This window comes from Anopheles gambiae, chromosome 2, assembly GCF_943734735.2.
Source record: "Anopheles gambiae chromosome 2, idAnoGambNW_F1_1, whole genome shotgun sequence".
Taxonomy (NCBI): domain Eukaryota; kingdom Metazoa; phylum Arthropoda; class Insecta; order Diptera; family Culicidae; genus Anopheles; species Anopheles gambiae.
In genome coordinates, this window is record NC_064601.1 from 47,015,949 (window position 1) to 47,036,891 (window position 20,943).

The window sequence follows — 20,943 nt, forward strand, 5'->3', positions numbered from 1 at the left end:
GAGTTGTTCTTTTTTCCACTGCCAATCGACTACCAAACACGAGTAATGAGTGTTTGAAGTTGGTTTGAAGCAGGAGCAAGAAAATGGCTGGAAACAGCCAGAGGCAGCGAAATTGAGTCGAGTTTTTTTTAAAAAAAAAAGCTCGATCGACCCGTTTTCCGTATCGGGGAAAGATGCCATTCGCAAACGCAAATTGATTCGCGAAATGTGTTAATTAATTTATTCCCGTATTCCGATTTTGCGCTCCCTTCCCTCTCGTGGCTACCTTGAGTGGTGCTTTTCTTTGGGACTGGAAAACTGGAAATACACCATAATGTGATTTCGGATGTGCAGAGCATTCCCCTGGCATTGTTGTACGTAGTCTCCGTTTTCAGCCCAGATGAAGACGAAGTTAGTCGCGCTGAATGCTGAAATGAAACGGTTGAGACCATCGAATTGTTCAAAATTTCCCTGAGAATAGAAACTCCATTGCCTGCTATCGATACTTTGCGGAAAACAAGCAGATCGGGAAGATACGGTACTTGGGGGCTATAGGCGAAACTTTTCCCGATGTCTTATTCACCCCCGGTGGAAATGTAATTGAAATTGAACTCTACACCGACTCTCCTTGCCGAACGGGGTGTGGTAGTGTCTGTGTTTGTTGATTTTTCACCAACTCGGGTGAAGATCGCGCCACCAGCAAAAGGACAGAAATATTAAATCTAGTTGCCACGCACCACTCCCACCAGGGAAGGAAAAACCAACGCGCGCGCGTTCGGTGCGTTGGCTTCGATAACAACGTGAGCTTTTCTTGTGCCGACTTGTGCCGGCGAAGAACCGTATTTTTGTACGATACCGGGGCGGGGGTATAACGGAGGCGAGCAGTAGCTACTCAATTAGAAGAAAATTTCGTGTTGCAATTTTATCGCTAGCACAAAATGTAATTTACCCGCGCTTTTAATAATGCTAGCAACGGTGGTAAAGGTTAAGTTCTTCGGGGATGTGTATCTAGTCTTTCGAGCATAAAACCAGGGTACGGTGGTATGATAAGTAAATTTGCGCAAGAGTAAACATTACTCACGTTTCAAATAATATCTTTTTCATGATATTGAAAATTCGCTTGGCGCTACACAAAGGAACGTTATGTGTTATGAAATTTTACGGTTTTAAGTATGTTGTACGGATTCTAAAATATAACCATAGTTACTTACTTACTTACTTAGTTATTCAACAAAAGAAATAGATTAAAATTAGTAGAGTTATGGTCATTCCAGTTGTTAGGAGAAAAGTCCGCATATTCTTAAAAATCTAACAAGTTATCATACGATTGTAACCGCACCCTGCAGAAGCAAAGCGCTTAAAACTAAGTTAGTCTAAAGTCGCAGCAAACTTTCCACTAAACTTCATTAGTATTCGAGAAGCGAACTCCTTTTACTCTCAACACCCATCGACAAAGTTTTCGATGAAGCCGGTGCCGGTGCTTCTTGACAAAGGCACAGTTATTTTAAAGGAAGCCTTGCGATAGATCTAGCAAACTGTGCTACCGTGGTTTGGACCAGGGCTTTATCTAGCATGCTATTAATTGAGCTTAATAGCAAACAATGGAATTATAGTAATTGGTTTTCCACTGGGAGCTGTGTTTCTACAACTAAACCATAACTTTCCTGTTCCATATGCCTTGTAAAGCGAATAACACATTTCAGCGTAAAACAACATGTTTGTATTAGGGGTAAGGTGAACAGCTGTTTACTGTGTTCCTGTGTTGTTAACATGTATGCAATATATTATTGCAATTCCAGCGTTTTTGTGTGATAATGAAGCCATTTCAAATTTCGTAGATCAATTGATTCGGTGTGGCAGCTTGCAGTGAAAGTAGGTTATAATTTCCCAACAAAGATTTCGCTAGTTCACCTTTGTAAATGATCATTTGTTTTCGATCCGATTCAATAATATATCCATAAAATGACATAAATGGTAATGGGTGTACTACGGCACAAACCACAGTACCGACTTGAATGTCTGGAATGGGGAGTAGGGAGTTGTAAACGAATCCGAAGATCGGTAACCACAAAGTCGTTTCTTTTCTGGCGAATCCCTGGTGCTATTTTGCCACTACGAGAATTAACGTATTCGCGAAAATTCAGCATAAAGTTGCCTAGAGGCCAAGTCAATTGTGGAAGCGTTCGAGAGGGCAAAATCTAATTGAAATGCCAATTTCGTCAGTCATCCAATTATCATCCTACCGGTGATGATCCAAGTGCTTCCCGCTCAATTGGTTGTCTCACGCTCACTGTTATGCGATAGGCACATCGTCTGCGGTGCGACGTGAGTTCGGTGTGCTGCGGTGTGTATAAATGCTTGATGTTAATTTTGACACTGGAACAACGGACAGTTTGACAATACTGAGTACCAACATAAACTAGTAGGTTAGAGTTCATACGCTATAGGAACACGGGAAAAGTAGGCAAACCGTAATTGGAGTAGGGAACACATAATTGGGAACAAGCTTCATTTGCATTGCCCTGTGCATCTGGGGGCAAACGTGTTGGCCGAAACAACCCAAATACATAAAATATCATATAACTGGTACTGGGCGATGTTAGTTCTGGTCCAATTAAAAAGTATTTTAGGAAATAATGAAAAGACATTGAATTTGTATATTGTTATTATCATCAACACCATTTATAAAAAAAATCTTCTATAGCGTGCCTATATTTTATTGAAAAAATGTGTAACCAATCAATGCGACCACACTATCTTATCTTAACTAAAAATGATTTGTAGATGCGTGAAAAGATTCTAGATGAAAATAGAAAAATGACGTTAATTATGTGATTGTAATCTAACGATTCACATTGATATATGATGTTTTTAATTATAATATTATTTCAATGCAAAGTTTCAATGTTTTCCAAAAACTTATAGTTTAATTCTCAAAATATTTGAATTCGTTTTACGACCTCCTCTTTTTTCAATGAGCTCTATTTCATTTTTTGATATCTTGTTAGGTGATTTAAATTTAAAAAAATAATATTTAGATTTATATTAGATTTAGATTTCAAAAATATTTTAACAATGCCCAAAATTAAAAAAAACACGAAATATCGCATTACTAACTCTTTGGTGCAGTTAAATTTTCGTCTATGCAAAAACATAGATGACTAAACGTAGGAGCTACGCTTGAGGGAACTATTTGAGGAATATTTCCACGCATTCGCTAGTCAGGTAGTGTGGATCGACAGGTTGGCAGACATGGCATCTATTGTTTTATAACATTTATTATTTGCTTTGTTATTTTATTCCATTGTTAGCCGCCGTGGCATCCTCAATATCGCTTCCCTTTTCCAAGCAATTAACTTCCAATTGAGCCAAGAGTCTGGTTTAGTTACACCCACTTGCCTTTATTCAGCCCGGCGCACCGTTGTGTGCCGCGGAGGCTTCGAGCTTCCGGGAGAAGAGATCGGGGGGAAAAAATGCTAGGAAAAAGTCAACCTTCCGGTTCCAATCTGTTCGCCCAACTAGCTAGCTGCAAAACGGCCAACCGAAACTAATCCTGCGCTTTTTTTGCTCTACAGCATCAACGCTGTCTCCCCATGCTAGGTGAACTTCCGGTCGAAGCGACGTTCTGTTCGGTGTTAGCAAAGTCGTGACTTTTCACAGTACGTGCCTCGCATCGATGATGGTCAAATTTTGATCCTGCAGCAACCTGGCCCTCTTCGCACGGCATACTAGCTTTGAGGGAGGGATTTTGTGGTCCACTTTTGTTACGTTTGTGTCGACATTAAGCGGAGGAGAAAACACCTCGAGCACGCTGTCATTCAGGTGGGAAAACTGTTCCAAATTATAAGCAGTAGAGTAGGTCGGAGAAGGGCGTCAAAAGGTCAGCAGGTGCAGGAGTTGAATGAGTGTGCCACGACCGGTCTCCGATCAACACATCATTTTTTGCGTTAAAAAATAGCCCCATGAATAGACAGCCGAACCCCATGAGCGCCACGGTTTTTTGGTTTAGTGATATCGATATCGAGACACAACCACATACATACAGGTATTAGAAAACAATTGTACAGAAAAATTCAATTTAAGTGCTTCCGGCTACAATTTATTATTCGAGTCGTGCCGAAAAAGCGCAAAGAAAGAACAAACTTTTCATTAACCTTTGCTGATGCTGATGGGTTTGATTTTATTTGATTATTTATAGATCGCTGAGAAGGCTCGTAAAATAAAAAACAATGCTGAATTTTACTTTAGTTTAGAAAACTTTAGTGTAAATTTTTTAGAGCGAAAGGTAAAATGGTTGGGACAAGAATTTGCAAAATTGAAACCTTGTGGCTAAATTATTGAATTAGTTAGCGGCTATTTGTACCTTTTTGGGTGGAATAGTAAGTGTTTTAAGAAGGAACAAAGATAGCATGTCAAAAATCTTATATACATGTTGATTGCATTTCACAGTTCGGAGTACGTTTGATGATTTTGTACCAGACACACGCACACACAGACACTGCTGAAAGCGTTAACAGTTTTACGATTTTTTGCCGCTGACGTCATGATTTGGGACGATGATGTTTGGAAAAAGAGTACTACATAAATAGGTCGATAGGAGATACAGTTCGGTTCGGCAGTATGGATAATTTTGCGATGCACGATTCTTAGCAAATACCGGACACGGTTCTAATTCTAGATACGTTGTTCTATATCTTTATTTCAGCACTTTGTGGCATTTTAATTGTTTTATCTTAGTTTTTTCCAATCTTGATGATATACTTACAAAAAAAACTAAACACTTTTGTAGATTATGAAAATATTCAATGAATATTGACTGTTAACTCGTAAAAATAATCGGGCTCGTTAAGGAGAGCAACATTATATGAGAAATAACTCGTTTGGTTTAATTTTCATTTAAATAAAAGCTCATTATATAAATCTAATCTAGCTTCGTGTTATACTATTGATTCATTCAATTTGAATGATGCTGTGCACATCAGAGGTCTCCAACCTATGGTCCGTGGCGCTAACAGAAAAGATTCGCGAAAAATTGAATAGAGTAAGAGAAATCTGGATCAAAGTAAATGAAATTGATTTAAAAAAATAACTATTTTGAAAAATATTAGTATTTAACCAACAAAAAGCAAATAATACACATACAAACACGGCTAAACATACACATACTACTCTTAGTACTTTCCTTTAGGTCGTGTAGTTCACATCGGATCTGATTTCATGATATGAAAAGATCTCCTTTAGCAACCACTTCTCTACCAAAAATCGTAAACATTTTCAGCAAACACCCTTTCTCCGCGCAACCTATCAATTCCAACGAGACGTCAGCAACAGCAACGATACCGGTTAAGTAAAACAGCGTCATAACCCGGCACAATCATTCGGTTGGCGAAAGTGGCACGCCAAGACAAGGCGTACTGGCCGGCCCATTTTTCGGCTGTTTGGTGTCGATCGCGTAACACAAACACACACACAGTGTGGCGGGCAACGAACTCGATGAACTTGAAAAGCGCGTGGAGTGTGTTGGGCGGATGTGCGGTCTTGGACTCCGAAAAAAAAAAACGGACAAATCGACCCAAAATATAGGACAAGCGGAAACAAGTACGCGGGAGAGGGTGGAAGATCGGTAGCCGGCGGTGTCAATTTGCCGCCAAGGGATTAACCGTTAATTTTTGTGCCGAAGACGTGAAAGGCATCCATGCACGAAGAACGTGCGAACGACGGCCGTCGATCGAGCCTTCGGTACGCTTTGCCAGAATGTATGTGGCACTCTGGTTAGGGCGTCTTGATTTTTATGCACTTGAAGTGATCACCATTCGTTCGGCCAGAGGCGGGGAGGTCTGAAGGGGAGCTAATAAAAAAAAACACGAATAGTAATGAGCATTCTCCCACCACTCGGGCTTGGAGTGGAAATGCGAGTGTTTATTCGGCTGACAATTTCTGGCGTTGGACTGGCGCCGAAATGAAAGTCAAATTAATTTATCTCTCTCTACACACAAACCGAAAAGCCTCCATCGCTTTTCGAGCAGAGCCCTATTCTATTCGGAGGGTAATTTAAATTTTTACTCCACTTTCGGTAGACATTAATTCGAGAATGTTGTCCAACGCCAGCGAGCCGTACCTACGGGGCGTTACCTTCTACCGGTACAAAGCCACCGGAAATCTGTCAATTTATGTACGCAAAATGCGTTGCCGTCGAGGGTACGGTTGCTGAATGTGCGCGCTAATGGTTGGCGAACATTTTCCCATTCGAAAGGTTATTCTGACTGTTCCTCCCTTTGGCTTTGGTTCGCACCGTTCACCGAAACACGACAAGGAAAAAAACGGTGTCATACACTGAGTCCTAAGTACGATAAAACAGACCCACAGTGTAAGTCTGCAGAAAGTTTATCCGTAACGTCACAGGTGGAATCGGTTGCGTTTCGACTGCCGTTTGATATTCTGCCAGCGTCGATGGAGCTTGTTTTTGCCACAATTTTATTTTTACTTCGTTATAATCCGCTACAGCGCCCGCTATGGCTTCCCGTTTTCTTGCCTAAGCGTCTTACTTAGTCGAGAACGCCATGTGTACGGGGTGGCAAATGGGGCGCCCCGGTCGAAGGAAGCCTTTCTCCAGACTGCACATGATGATGGTCGCGTAAACCTGTGCAACGGACCCGGGTGGGTTTGCCGTAGGGAGCACACACCTAGGAGGCACCCTTTTTTACCCATCTTCCCCCCACCTCGGCAGACAGAGACAGGGTGGGAAAGGGGAACACGGTTTAGTTATTTAAATATTGCTCGCCCGGTAAGAAGGCATTGTTATTACGTGATGGTCCTGAAGTCGATCTCCATTTCCCTGCCGTCGTCAGCATTTGTGCCGAAGCATTGCATAACGCGCCGGCTCAGTCTTCACTTCCGACCCAGTGTACGGGGAACGGGGAAGGCGAGAGGAGTGCAATAGGATACGGACACTGACACCGGGGCCCTTCTGTCTTGCGCGGGACTGGGAAGTTGGCTGGCATAGGTTGTGCGGTGATGGTGAATAAATGCACACACGCTTTGGCTTGGCGATACAATCGTATTTGCAATTGAAACGAACTGGAAGCAATTTGTTCTTTTCGACCGGTGAATATGATGCCGGATTGCACAACGGCGACGTGTTTCACGCGGAAGGTGTGCGGCCATTACGCCGCTGGTGCTGTGCTAAGTGGGGAGGATGTTGTTGTTGTTGTTGTTGTTGTCAGGAGAAAGTGGGAAAAATGGGAATACGAAACCATTTGATGGAACATTGCAATTGAATAATGCAAGCAAGCGGCACTGTGTAGAACAGCGATAAAATGGGTGCCTGATGTGAGCGAGTGAGTGTGTGTGCGCGCGTCTAATCGCATGATTACACTAGGGAAAAGAGTATATTTAGTAACTGTGGAATTGGACTGTGGAATACTTTGAAACAGTCACTAGAAGAGAGTTTCCTTCGATTATTAATATTAATATCAACAATGCCTAAAGGACGTTTCATTCATTGGAAATCAAAAGTAACATAATGCATGGTTAATAATGTATAGAGAATGATCAGCTGAAGCATACAAATGTTAATACAACTCTATAAAGACGATGATATTTTTTTTTGGAAGGTAAAATAATTCTTGCATAGCTTGATAACATAATTTTAATAACATAAATAACATAACATTTCTACCCATAAAACATTAAAAGTATAAATACGACGTATTTTCTGTTTGTCTAACAATTGTTTGATATGCCAAACAATCGTGGAGTAGTTCAAGTATATAATAAATGCTGTGATACGGATCCCACTGTGTTGTAAAAATCGTAATTTTCTTATTAGCATCTGGATCAGACTCTTTTATCAACTTGATTCCAATGACTGGTATATGTTATCAATATGCTGATTGGATTCCAAGATAACGGACATTTGCCAGACAAAGGCACTAGCAGATTATTGATCACATACTGTTACATCTCATGTGTCGCACAAGATCCGATAGGAAATAATTCCGAATTCCGAAAGAAACCTGTCGTGTAGCTATATATATATATATATATATATTTTTTTTTTTTTGACGCAATCAAAACAAAGTTCTTATACTCCAAATTCTAAGTGGTGCGTGCTTCAGCAATTGCTCCGAAAGATCCCTTGAAGTTGACACCTCTTGACGAATATGTATTGCCCTCAAATTTTATGACACAATTTTTTGTTGTGCTGTATAATTCGAAGCTATTACATTTCGTTTATTGAACGATTGAATTTATTTATATATTTAGTTATTAATTTAATTCGTCCAACTTGAACGATTCGATCGTATATGGTTTCCATGATCTTTTTCTTATAAAAATGCATCAATATTCAATGTACAATCCTGCTCCAATGTATTCCAAATATCTTCTGAACTGAAGCAAAATAATATTTCTTCAATCTAAACGAATTCCCTTTTCCTACTGCATCATGAGTTCCTAGCCACACATGTGCCCATGTCAACAGTACAGATAATGGAACAAACATTGCTCAGCACTTTTGGGTACTTGCGGCAAATGCATTTTGCAATGGTGTTTTTTTTTTGACTGCTTGCATTTTGCACACTAGCTCCTTTTTCTCGGCACATGCATTCTTGCAATGCATCGTCTCAAATTCGTCTTCGATCCATCATGTGTCTTCCGCCTTTGGAACGATCCAAAAGGGGACCAGTGTTTCCAAGGAAGGCAAAACTGCTGCGCTAATGCTAAAGTAGCTTGTTTTTTTTTGCGGGATTATTTCCGTTCTATTTAGATTACATGATGAAACGAAAACATTACATGCATACGCCTCTCTCAGCAGCGCTGAGAAAGAATAGCATGAAGCAAAACATAAGAGAGTGAGAAAATAAATGCGACACTTTCAGCACGAACCAGCACCCAATTGGCCAGACAAGGATGGACGCGAACACCAACTCCGCAAACAAGTGCAGTGGTGGTAAGTACCTGCCAAGAACTGTTCCCAACCCAAAAGCGTTTCTATCGCATTTCCGCATCCTTTCGTGTCCTTTTCACGGCGAAGGAAAATTTTTGACAGGAGCGCAGAATGACACTAACACCACTGCACAGCAGTATGACAACAGAAGAATATATATTCGCGCTTACCTTATTCCAGCAGCACAGACAACACTTTACGGACTTCGGCTAGTCGATGTGTTTCGTTCCACAAACTACGTTCTAGTAACTTTGCGTGTTTTCAGCACTAAATCGACACTGACCTGTGATGAAATTGATCTCGTTTCATAAACAACCCTGTACCGTACGGACGCGTTTACACGCACACAGACACAACAATCGAGCACACCGTTCGCATCCGTCACTTGTATCTCACACACCGATCCACCGGAGAGGTGGTAAGCGCATCAAAACAAAATCTCGCCTTTTTTTCGCTTTCGACCTCTACCTTGATTCGCTGCTGCTGCTGTTGCTGCTGCTGTTGCTTCTTGCGCATCTACACATCACTAATAATAGTTGGCAAAGATGGAACATAAACTCACTTCCTGCCCATTGGCCGACGCAATGCTGCGAACACACGGAGGTACTGTGGGACGGTAATGATCGCAATTATCACACGGGTCAGGACACGACCGTTCCGGAATTCCAATCGCGGTAGCACCACCGTGCACCGGGAGCGTTACTTCTCTGCTGCGACGCGGTTCTTTCCGTACTTTAATCACAATATTTATGCCCTTTGGATTTAGTGCAAGCGACACACATCACATCACGCAAAAACAGTATACACAAGCACACACACACACATACACGACGCGTAAACAATCGATTTCGGTTCAATTTGCCATTCCAAACCAACCGGACGAACGCGTTGTTCACCGTGTCGAGCGGTGGGAAACACAACCGCACGCAGTGAAGAAAGAAATAATTTTGAGAGACTGAGCAGGTTTGCTATGCCGCGGACGCATTGACGATGAAGAGAGAGAGATAGGGAATATTTGAGAGAGAAACCATGAGTTGTGTTAGTGTGTTTGTGGAGCTTATTCGGTACCCATCGGTAGGATTTAAAGAATAAAGAATTGAATTGTAAAAGTTATGTTTCAAATGACAATAAATTCTTGTTGTTGTGAATTAACAGAAATTTGAAGACATTTTGCATCAGAAGCAATGATTGTTAATTTTTATTCAATTGCTCAAGAAATAACTCTATTCATTAGTAATAACATTGTTGTTGAAGTAGATTACATTACAATAAAACAAAATAGATTTTATTGTCGGGAAATAAGGCTTTATGAAAGGATGAGAATATATTAGATTCATTGCTTTTCTTATTTAGGAGAAACGGTCATATTCATTAATTTAAAATATTATACATTCTTTCTTTTTTTCAAAATTAGATCTTTTTTCGTCGACCTCCAAATCACGTCTAAAAGTTGTAAAGCATTTTGAACCGTGTAAATAGGGCTTATGCTTGCATACATTCTCCGAGAGTTGTTTCGTGTGTGCATTGCTCTCTCTCTCCCTCTCTCTCTCTCTCTCTCTGTCTCTGTCTCTTTGTTTTCATGCTATTTCACAATATCAGCTGTTGTCTCTTTTATGCTATTGCACGGTACTATGTATAGTTCGACGAAATTTTGTCGGTTTTGTGTTTAAAGCATGATTTATGTTTCATTTTATTTATTTTTTTAACTTTCTTCAAAGATTTTACGTGAATCTCTTGACTAGCGTTGTATTCATAGATTATTTTTGAAAAATATTACATGTAAAGAAGAACATGGCCATGAAAGAGAGGCAAATATATCGCGCATTGAAGACTCATACTGATGTGTGCGAATACCTGCACATTAGGAAAATATGACGGTAAGGTGTGGTAAAAATAAGTTGTCTAAATTAATAATAATTATTAAAAAAAAAAATGCAACACGTAAACAACCATTTTAGTAGTTTGCTAATTAAAAAAATAACAATAGTTTTTCACCCAAATAATATTTTTCGAGGAAGAAAACGCATTGTTATTGATTGAGCTTGATGCTCTTCAACCGTGACTTTCAGTTTTTGGTGGAATTTTATTCATTTGTTACAGAAAATTGGATGTTTACTAACATTTTAGGGCAAAAACATAATTTTCAACTTTTGTAGTTTTCAGAGGTTAACTGCAACCTTCGACATGATTTAACTTTGACATAGTAAAGTATCGCCAAAAGCACCTAGGGGAAGGTAGGTAAAGACGGACACGTTAAGGGAAATGGTAAAAATCTAGGGATATATAAGTGCAACGACCATGAAAATGTGCATACATTATCTTACACTCATTTTTTATCAGAAAATGTGTTAAAACTTTTAAGTTTCCATCGATTTTTGCGTTTTTTTCATGAATGAAAAACATGTTTTTTTTCGTGCAGTTTTGAAATGTTCGGGTAAGACGGACACCTGATATGGAAAAGATGGACACCATGAAGGGTAAGATGGACATCTGTAGAAAAGGTTAGAAAGTGAATAGTTTTACAGTATTTTAACAAATTCTGTCGCTTTGCACGTCCTGGTACGTTTATAAACCAATTCTTGGCCTATTGCAACGGCGATTCATTCAGCCATGAATTTAGGAATTGTAAACGGCGCTTGTAATATATCGTAGAATGCAGCATCTAAAGCATTATTGACATATCACGCAGCTAACGTTGCTCCAGCTTACAGAACAACAGTCTAGAACTTCCTTTTAGGAAATTACTCCGCAAAAAGTCCACGACCCCAGTATTTATGAGGGACTTGTTCATAGTTTAATCCATTTTCCACCATGGTAAAATTCAACATTTGATTTTTGTAATCCCATAGAATTTCTCATCTATTCCTGAACAATGTTGTATAAATGCCTCATCTTTTTATTGCTTAAAGTTGTCCAAGTCGTGAGAAGATATTGGATTTCGTGAAGCGCCTCATTAGCGTCGAGCGTGTAATAGCATAACGAGTGGCTACTATTTTGACCGGTGTTTCATTTCTCGATTATTTAAATACTTTCTCTAGTTACTGATTGATTTATAGCACCGGAATAGCCTTATTTAAGGTATTTGAAGAAATATATTCATCACCAATTGATATAAGAAGTAAAAAAATCAATAAATCCGGTGTCCATCTTTCCCTACAACAAGGTGTCCGTCTTTCCCGCTTTGGGGTCAGAATGTTCAAACCACCAGAAAACAATATTTTGTATTGCTTTTATCCTCGTTCTTTCGCCAGTTTTTTCATTAATGATCACGACAACCCATTCATGAAATAAAACTACCGGAAATATAAACAATACAAGTTGTAGAGCTTAAGATCGGCAGTAGTCAAGTTAGATCCACAAGGGTGCACATGATTGAAAATTTGTTTTATTCGTGGATTTAACCAGTTTTATAATTATTATGCCAAAAATGTTCTCAAATGTGTTGTTTTACCTTCAGTTTGGATTCTACATTGTTGAATTACTCGAAAATTACCTTTTCCATGCATTTTTGAGAAGTGTCCATCTTACCCGCAGTGTCCGTCTTTACCTACCTTCCCCTAATTAAAAACGTCTTATAGAGAATGTTTCACTGCGATGTTCAAAAATTCATATTTTTATGTAAAGGTTTTAATTTTTTTAGTGTCGGAAAGATCAGAAAAGCTATTAAAACATCAAAATATAGTTTTAAATTGGAAAAAATATACATTGATGTTTATTTCAAAAGTGCTGCAATTTCATATAATACAAAAGTGTAAAATTGAATTGAAAATGTGAAGCATGAATTTATCTACGCATTTCAACTCATCGCAATTGTAGTGTGATAGATCTTTCCAAAAATATATATTGTGAACAATAACCATTGCACATTTACTAAAATGATCAATTTTCATTGCATTGCATTGTGATGCATTGCAATAATGGTCATAAAAGACGTAGGGTAAATGTACCAATAGTGGTGCAATTTGTAGTGGTACCGATGTGTTTTAATGGATTTAAAGTGACAGGAAGGACAATTTCTGAATATTTAAACACATATGTTTTGGAATATGTTTTATCTTTGCAATCACTACCATTTTTACCCTAAAATACAAAAAATTTACGAAAAAATACATATTTTTGTGACTGCTTCGTTGTACCTATAATGGTGGTATGGTTCCTATAGTCGTCGTATTGTGTTCCTATAGTGGTGGTAAACAAAGATGCATCAAAAACGGTGTATAATATCAATGAAACTTAGTTTCGAAGCTGTTTTCGTATGAATAGCAAGGATTACTGTCATAATGTAGGTTTCTTGCGTAATTTGATCGTAAAAAAATGTATAAATTTGATCCATGAAACTATTGACTAAAGTACTGCATCACACCTGTTGTCTACCTACACCCGGAAGAGTGTGCTTGATTTGAAGTCAATTTTTCATTCAGCCGTATAAGCGAATTTTGGCCAGTTTTTGGTAAATTACCTACATAAAACTCATTTCTGTTGATTATTTTAGTGAAAACAGTACGACATGTCAAAAATATCCTCGAAACAATCTAAAACGACCTGTTTTTATTGATTTTATAACTATAACCACTATAGGAACATGCCTGTTTTGTGGACCTATAATGGCACTATGGTAAAAAACACTTAAAAATGCATAAATATGGTCAAAAGGCAAATAATTTTAGTAAAACAATAACATTACATAACAGTTATGTCGAAAAACTAGTAATTGCGTGGTTATGTGGTCGTTTAGAACGTTAACAGAAAAATGAGTTTCGTTATGAAACCCTAAGGATTTTGGAAAAATGTTGACACATGTCACAAAATAATGGATTTTTCGGTCACAAAGTAACAGAATGGCCCCATTTAACTTTTGGACCCCTTTGTAAAAGGCTAAAGAACATTTCACACTAACTTAAATAACTTAATTACTTTTAATTTGCCCTATGAACCGCATTTTGGAGCAATAGCACCACTATTGGTACTACCACCACTATAGGTACATTTACCCTATTGTTCTATTTTTAAATGCATATTTTTGTTATTTTGTCAGCATCAGATAGTTTATGTCAAAAACTATATGATTGCTGAAAACAAAAACTATATGATTGCTTACAAAATTGAAAGCTTGTCTGTTCCCTTCACCTGTTAAGATTAGAGCCAAAATATAAAAAACGGAAAATGGTATAAACATGTACATAACTTGCCATCGACTCCCTCTTTAAGAGAGATATTTCCTAGGTAACGATACCATTCAGCTTCTGTCGTAGCTTGAGATCATTTCTCATCTAAATATGCAAAAAAAATATGCCGTATAACTCGAGAATAGTATTTGCTATTGAGTCCTCATATGATGTTGCTGACGTTCCTCTGTAGGCTTGGACATTACGATTTATTTTCATGAACGTGAACGTACTAATTCTTTCTTTTAATTGAACTGATCGTGAAACGTGATTCTTTCGTTCATTTCGTTGATACACCATGACAAATATTTGGTAGACCAGAAAATTCTTCACATCGACGAACAATTCGTATTTGTATTGGATAAAATTAACGACCTGGTGAACTTTATTTTTGAGAATGTCCTGTTTATTTGGTTCATGTCCATATTTAAATTGGATGAAATTAACGATCTGGCGCACTACAACATTTTTTTCGAGAACTTCCTGGTCATATGTTTCACGTTCATATTTGTATTGCATGAAATGATCAACCTGGCGTACTAGGACGTTCTGTGTAATTTGTTCGACATCTCGCTAGCAATGAATAAAGTTGTGAAAATGGGAAACAAACTAGGAAAAGTGTATGGAATGTTGCTGATGATTTGAACCGCATACCGAATTACAAACGTAGGTCTTTTACATATGAAAAACTACCATAATTATGTATAAAAATGGTAAAGGTCCTGAGTCCGTGAACCAAAGTACGCTTCTCGAGTCGCATGAGTATCTTTACTATCTAATTGGTGTCTCGTTTCCCTCCATTTATTTCATAATAGTTCCACACAGATATATGCTTGAGTCATCAATTTGGCTTTTCACGTGATCCTAAACGACAATTTTTATAGAATTTCGCTCTTTAAGCCTCAAAGTTGGCCGACCTCTGTCCTAGGTTACTGATGTCCTGGATCAGCGGTCGGCAAACATTTTAGGTAAAGAGCCAAATTTACTAAAAGATCGAGAGCCGCGGGTCAGGAGTACAATTTTTTTTATATTCTCGCTTAAATTATAAAATTATAAAATTATAGAAACAATTTAATTTATTGATGCTATCTGACACTGCAATGGTAGATAGAGTTATTTTTTTTAATTCGGTAATAATTGTACGTAATATTGGCCCAACTAAGTTCAAAATGATAGTTCCTGCTATTAGATCTTAATGCAAAGATTAATAAATTAAGGATCTGCTGAAAAATTATCGAGACAAACATACATTTAGTAATTATCAAAATTCTTTTCGAACAATTAACACTATTTTAGGTAAATTTATAAATGATTCCATACAAAAATGCTCTTTGACAATCGTTGTACAGTCATTATCCGATATATGGTATCGTACGGGACCGAGCAGAATAGCGTATCTCGAGTTTTCGCGTATAGCGGATTTCTATGGAAAAAAATAGTTTATACTACTAATTTATGGGTAAAAAATATCGACACAGAATTTTAAAATATTTAAAAAAAATATTTAAAAAAACACTGTCAAATTTAAAGGAATCGCGTACTGCGAATTCATGTATATCGAGTATCGCGTACTGCGGATAATTGCTGTACTCGTAAAAGGCAACAGTGTTTAATCGCCGGAATTGTAAAAACAAGAGAGGTTTTTAATGTTAGTTTTTGTTTTCAAATACGATCGAAAATAGTCCTTCAATAGATAAAAATTTAACCAACTGATTTGAGTGAAATTTAAAGGAATCGCGTACTGCGAATTCATGTATATCGAGTATCGCGTACTGCGGATAATTGCTGTACTCGTAAAAGGCAACAGTGTTTAATCGCCGGAATTGTAAAAACAAGAGAGGTTTTTAATGTTAGTTTTTGTTTTCAAATACGATCGAAAATAGTCCTTCAATAGATAAAAATTTAACCAACTGATTTGAGTGAAATTTAGAACAAATGGAGGAAGAAATTGTTATCACGAGAAAAATACATGGATCTTTTTCACTATTACTAAAACCTTGTCTTGCATGTATTGCTTTGGCGAATGTTGAATATCTCTCGTCGTAAATCACGTTCGCTCCGCGCCAGATCGTTACGTTTGTGATCGTCGCCAATCTGACATGTCGCGCGCCGCGTTTATGAACTGTATTCTTGTCATGCGGCCTACTCTATGTTAGTTTAATTTTACTGCGTTTAAGTTTATGTTTATAATTTTTTATAGCTCTTATGTAACCTCGCATTGAGAGACCCACGTAAGACCCGTTAAATGTATTAAATAAATATCAAATATCAAATAACAAATATCAAGTAAAGTCGCATGCAAAACTTTAAATAAATTTACTGCAACCAGACTTTAGTTTATCTTCTCTATACAAAATTTTGTATGTCACTTCCTTCGTTCTTAAAGTCTCATTGTTTAGCTGAAAAAATGTTTTTATTACATATGTGAATACAGTGGCGGATTAAGGGTATCGGGGGCCCTAGGCGGAAAGACAAGTTGAAGCCCCTGTAAATGTTGAACAGTCGGGGGCCCCTTCGACCATCAGTCACAGGCTCTAAAATTTTTGCTGACCGGGGGGGGGGGGGGGGGGATGCAAATGACTCGCCAGCCTTGGGGCCCCAACGGCCATCCTTCCGGGGTTCCTTGTCGCTAGTACTCTGTCCATACGGCATACTATAGAATGGCTATCTACGGGGCTCCTACATCGGCGGGGCGGCGGCGCCTAGTCCGCCTACCGTTAGATCCGCCGCTGTGTGAATATTTAACTCTAGTTCAACCATACTGAATGGTCCGTTATTGCACATTTCGATAATTTAAGTTGAAAGATACAACTATATAAATTTTTACTCTAAAACATATTCAGTAATTTGTATACGAATAGATTCTTCCCATTTCTTAAAATCAGTCGAATCCTTTCGCGGGTCGAACTTTGCCGACCGCTGTCCTAGATCGTTTTGGGTCTGTGCATATAATACAGAGGGCCCATTTGAGTGTCAATCGACACCATCGATTGTTCACATATTTTATTTCTGTACACCTGAAATATAAATAATATTATTTCAAAGATAATTCAGTCCCATAATGAGATAAGAAGTGGAACTTTTCACAACTTGAGCGGAAACATGAGTAAACTGAAAAAATACAATAAACTGAATTAAACATAAACATTACGGTTTAAGCGTCCATCTTCATCTTTTTCTTGTATCCTCTATTCTTGGCTATCCATGATTTCTTGATTATATTGACCATAGCAGGAAAGTCAGTCCTACGTATGAGGGACACGGTCCATACAGCATTTGAACCCATGGCGGGTTTGTTGTTAAGTCGTGCGATTGACGACAGTATCGGCCCATAGATGTTAATGTTAATGGTAATGTTAATAAATTTAGTATACATCTATCAGTTTCCTCATTGACGGGTCATAGTAAAGAGTAGTGTCATTATCCCATTTTTTAATGCATTTCTTATGATCTGTCGAACAAGAATCTCTTTGCTAATTAAATTGGTTCTCCAATTTGAGTGTCACAAAAATGTCATTTTGTAAATATACATATATTTTTAAAACTTCTTCGCTTGGTTCGGAGCGCAAGTAGTTGCTCCCACTCAGTTAAAAACGAGATAATAAATTCTATGATTTACGTTCTACACTAACACCCACCAATGGTTTTGTGGTACCTAACCGTCATTATACAAGCTGAACATTTAAATCGATTTTCCTGGCATCGTTCCGCAGGTGGTTAAACATTCATTGCACTGTTCGATGGCGCACAAAAACATGCGCCCCAAATCTGCGACTCACTTGAAATGGCACGAGCATGTAATTGAAACGACCCTCTTTCTATCCACAGTAACTCAACCCTCGTTTTCAAAAATATTAATCTTCTTTTAAGCATGGAAGGGGTGTTGTTTCGACATTTCGCTCCCCTTGGAGTGTGCGGAAAGCCAGCAGGCGAAACGCCCGTCATAGGGAAAAGTCCTTTCCGCAATTGTCAAACCGGTGCCTGCAAATGTGACAGTTTACACCTATACGCTCATAAAAATACGCATCCTCATACACTCACACACGTACGCTTTAGTAGAGCAGAAAATGGAACGAAGGACTCTCATTTTCTCTCATGCATGTTGTTGCGGCTAGTGTGTATGTGTGTGTACAAGGGAATGGTACATTTCGACTTCTTGTTTGCGCAATAATATCGCACTCGGTGGAAAACTCGAACGCCGCGAGCACACGCGAGAGCCTGTGAGCGACAAAGAGAGCGGATTCCTCATTGTACTTGTAAGCGGATGTGAAACGTCACGTTTTGACCGAGGATACGCCGCAGACAGGACAGCGTGCTTCGAGGGAAAATTCTCCATCGTCATTACTCTCGGTGTGCAGCTACAGTCCGCAGCGCAATCGAGCTGTTAGTCCGTACACTTTAGGTTCTCCCCTCCTTGTAACAGGTTCAGGAAAATCTAGGAAAGTGTTTTCGTGCGTGTGTGTGTGTGAGTGCATAAAGTGGGATTTATTCTGGCAAGAAATTTCAAGGGATTTTGCATCATTCTAATAGCAGTATTGAAGGTACCCTCTTGGATAAATGCATAGAGCGATCGATCCAGTCCAACTGCATCAAGGGCCACTTTGCAGTGTGATAAGGAGAAGAAAACCTCTTACCTAATTTTTCCTCACATACTGGCATCGATATCTGCAGTCCAGATGTGCATGAAAGAAAATGTTCGAGTATTTGTGTCCGTGGTTATGAGGAAGTGCAGTGAGAAATTCGAGTGAAAATTGTACATTGTGTTCAAGAAAAACTAGAAAGTCTATTTCCGTAGGCGGAAGATTATCGATTTCGGCCATTCGATGGGGTGGGATTGAATCAGTCTACCGTTTCTTCCCATCACTTCTTATTTCTTAAGCCACCGCCTTTGCTTTTCTGCCGCTCCAACCCCTTCAACCACTGCAGTGGGGCTGATTTTTCACACTTGTCTGGTGGAGGCATTTTTTTCCTTATTTCGCAGTACTGCCATCATTGCCTATTTTTCCTTTCCTGTCATTCTGCCTTTTTTCGGGAAAATACGTGAGAGAGAGAGAGAGCCGAGTGAAAATGAAACGAGCCGAGAGAATGTGAAAGAGATATTGAGGGAGGAAGATAGAGAAAGAGAGAGATAGAGAGAAAGAGAGCGAGAGAAAATGCAGCAGAGAGTGAAAGAGATTGTGAAAAGAAAATTGCAGACTATTTGCTGTGTACTAGTTAGTTCTCACTGTTCATCTGTTCGTCATCATCTGTTGGCAAGATTTCACTTTCGAAGGAAAGTCAGATCTTTTGTCCTGGTGTTGAGGGTTTTTTTCCTCTACATTTTGATAAGTCAATTGGTGACACTTCTACCACGCACGAGCACGCTCTGCAGGCAGTCTGTGTGGCATCCAGTTCCGTTAGAGCTCAGCAGTTAGTGTAATTAATTTAATGTACTGTTTGCTTTACTTTCCACAGTCTCAGGCGCCTTTTGCGTGAGTGCGTGATCCTGCCGGTTTGATGTGCTAGGCTCAGTGACCGTGCTTGTGTGTGTATCCCTGTGTGTGTGTGTGCGCGTGTTTGTGTCTGTGTTTACGTGAGTGTGGGCGTGAGCTCGTGGTTTGAGGCGGCTTCGTTCCCGTTTCGTCACACTGTGCTATACCCACTTGCCCCATTGACCAGCTGTTCCCGAAACACCGTGCCGTGAAACCGTCTAGCAAAAATCATTCTCAAGCTAAAACAAAAAAAATGAGTGGCCCACTGAGTCCCACCCCGACGTACGCCCATTTCGGTGTCTGATTGACGACGTTGGAATCGACCGTCCGACCGACCGACCGACCGACCAAAACCCGAGTCGACGAAAGTGCCGCGTTGGAAAATCGATACGGATCCGAAGTGTGAACCGTGTCCGTTCGGCCCAACCTCTGACAGGAAGCGCGGTAGAGTATAAAGGTGAATCTAACGTCCGACTGAGTGCGAGCTACCGGCAGCAAAGGCTTTCCCCGTAGGCTCCTTTCGCGTCGAAAGGTTCGATAAAGCCTGGTACGGGTAGATGCAAGCAAAGTAAATTAGGCAACTGGACTGGTCGAACGAATAAGGTCGAAACGGAAGTGCCGGGTGTCGCCTAGCGGTGCTCCCCTTGTTTGCTTCCACCCATCCACCCTTCCTACCTGACCGGCACACTCGAACGGGGCTGGAAAAGAGGATTCATTTCCGCGCTTTTCCACGTTTCGTTTGTTTACCACTGTCCGCTACGTGCTTGCCGTTGGGTCTGCCCGACTGGGACCAACGTTCTGAGTAAGTATAGCTGCCTTCTGCCAGCTGAAGTTGGATGAAGTTACCGACGGATTTATTTCACCTCATTTGTTCGTTATCTTTTCTTCGATAGCTTCTAATACTTCTTCTGTGTGTCTGCGGTCATCCAGCAAAAACCCGGCTTCATGATCGGCTCATTTTGGAACCTTTGTAGAGCGTGCCCATCAATGCCTGTAGATAAGGTAGGTGAAACGATTTTATGAAAGTATGGGAATGTGTATGTGTGTTTATGTACCGTGGTGTTGAGTTCACTAGTGAGTCGTTTCTATCGCCGAGGAAAGGAAGGGATATAAAAAATCACATCACGTTTCACGATCTCGACACGCTGCAAGCACATAGTATGCGGGTTTTTGAGACGGTTTTGGTTATTAGTAAGATTCCTGACTAATTGGTAGATAAATGTATGGATTATTGGAACAGTAATTGAAAAACATGTATTCGCTTGTAAGCATAAAGTCATTTTCAATAATTATCACGTTTCAGTTACAATTTAAAATTGTGTTATCTAATAAACATGACAAATTTTAAAAATTATGTACAGATATCCAAATATACACATAT

The 20,943-nt window shown here is 39.3% G+C and overlaps 2 protein-coding genes across 12 annotated transcripts in view; one reads left to right on the plus strand and one right to left on the minus strand.

Annotated features, from left to right (window-relative positions):
• Window positions 1-20,943, minus strand: part of LOC1270912 (alpha-mannosidase 2) — a 190,355-nt gene that overhangs the window by 83,042 nt on the left and 86,370 nt on the right. For 2 of the 4 annotated variants that reach the window (XM_061651710.1, XM_061651709.1), the window contains exon 1: window positions 9,097-9,855. The exons of 1 other annotated variant lie outside the window; for it this stretch is intronic. The gene's annotated coding sequence lies outside the window, so the exon portion shown is untranslated. Of the gene's footprint in view, window positions 1-9,096; window positions 9,895-20,943 lie in introns of those variants that run through there. One more of the 4 variants, XM_061651707.1, reaches the window with a different exon arrangement.
• LOC1270906 (mucin-5AC) overlaps window positions 18,380-20,943 on the plus strand; it is a 30,341-nt gene continuing 27,777 nt past the window's right edge. For 3 of the 8 annotated variants that reach the window (XM_061651711.1, XM_061651715.1, XM_061651716.1), the window contains exons 1-3: window positions 18,418-18,632; window positions 19,546-20,364; window positions 20,456-20,564. In XM_061651711.1, the coding sequence (XP_061507695.1) occupies window positions 20,508-20,564 (57 nt within the window). In that variant the 5' untranslated portion in view covers window positions 18,418-18,632; window positions 19,546-20,364; window positions 20,456-20,507. Of the gene's footprint in view, window positions 18,633-19,545; window positions 20,365-20,455; window positions 20,565-20,943 lie in introns of all 8 variants that reach the window. The other 5 variants (XM_061651714.1, XM_061651717.1, XM_061651718.1 and 2 more) reach the window with 5 other exon arrangements.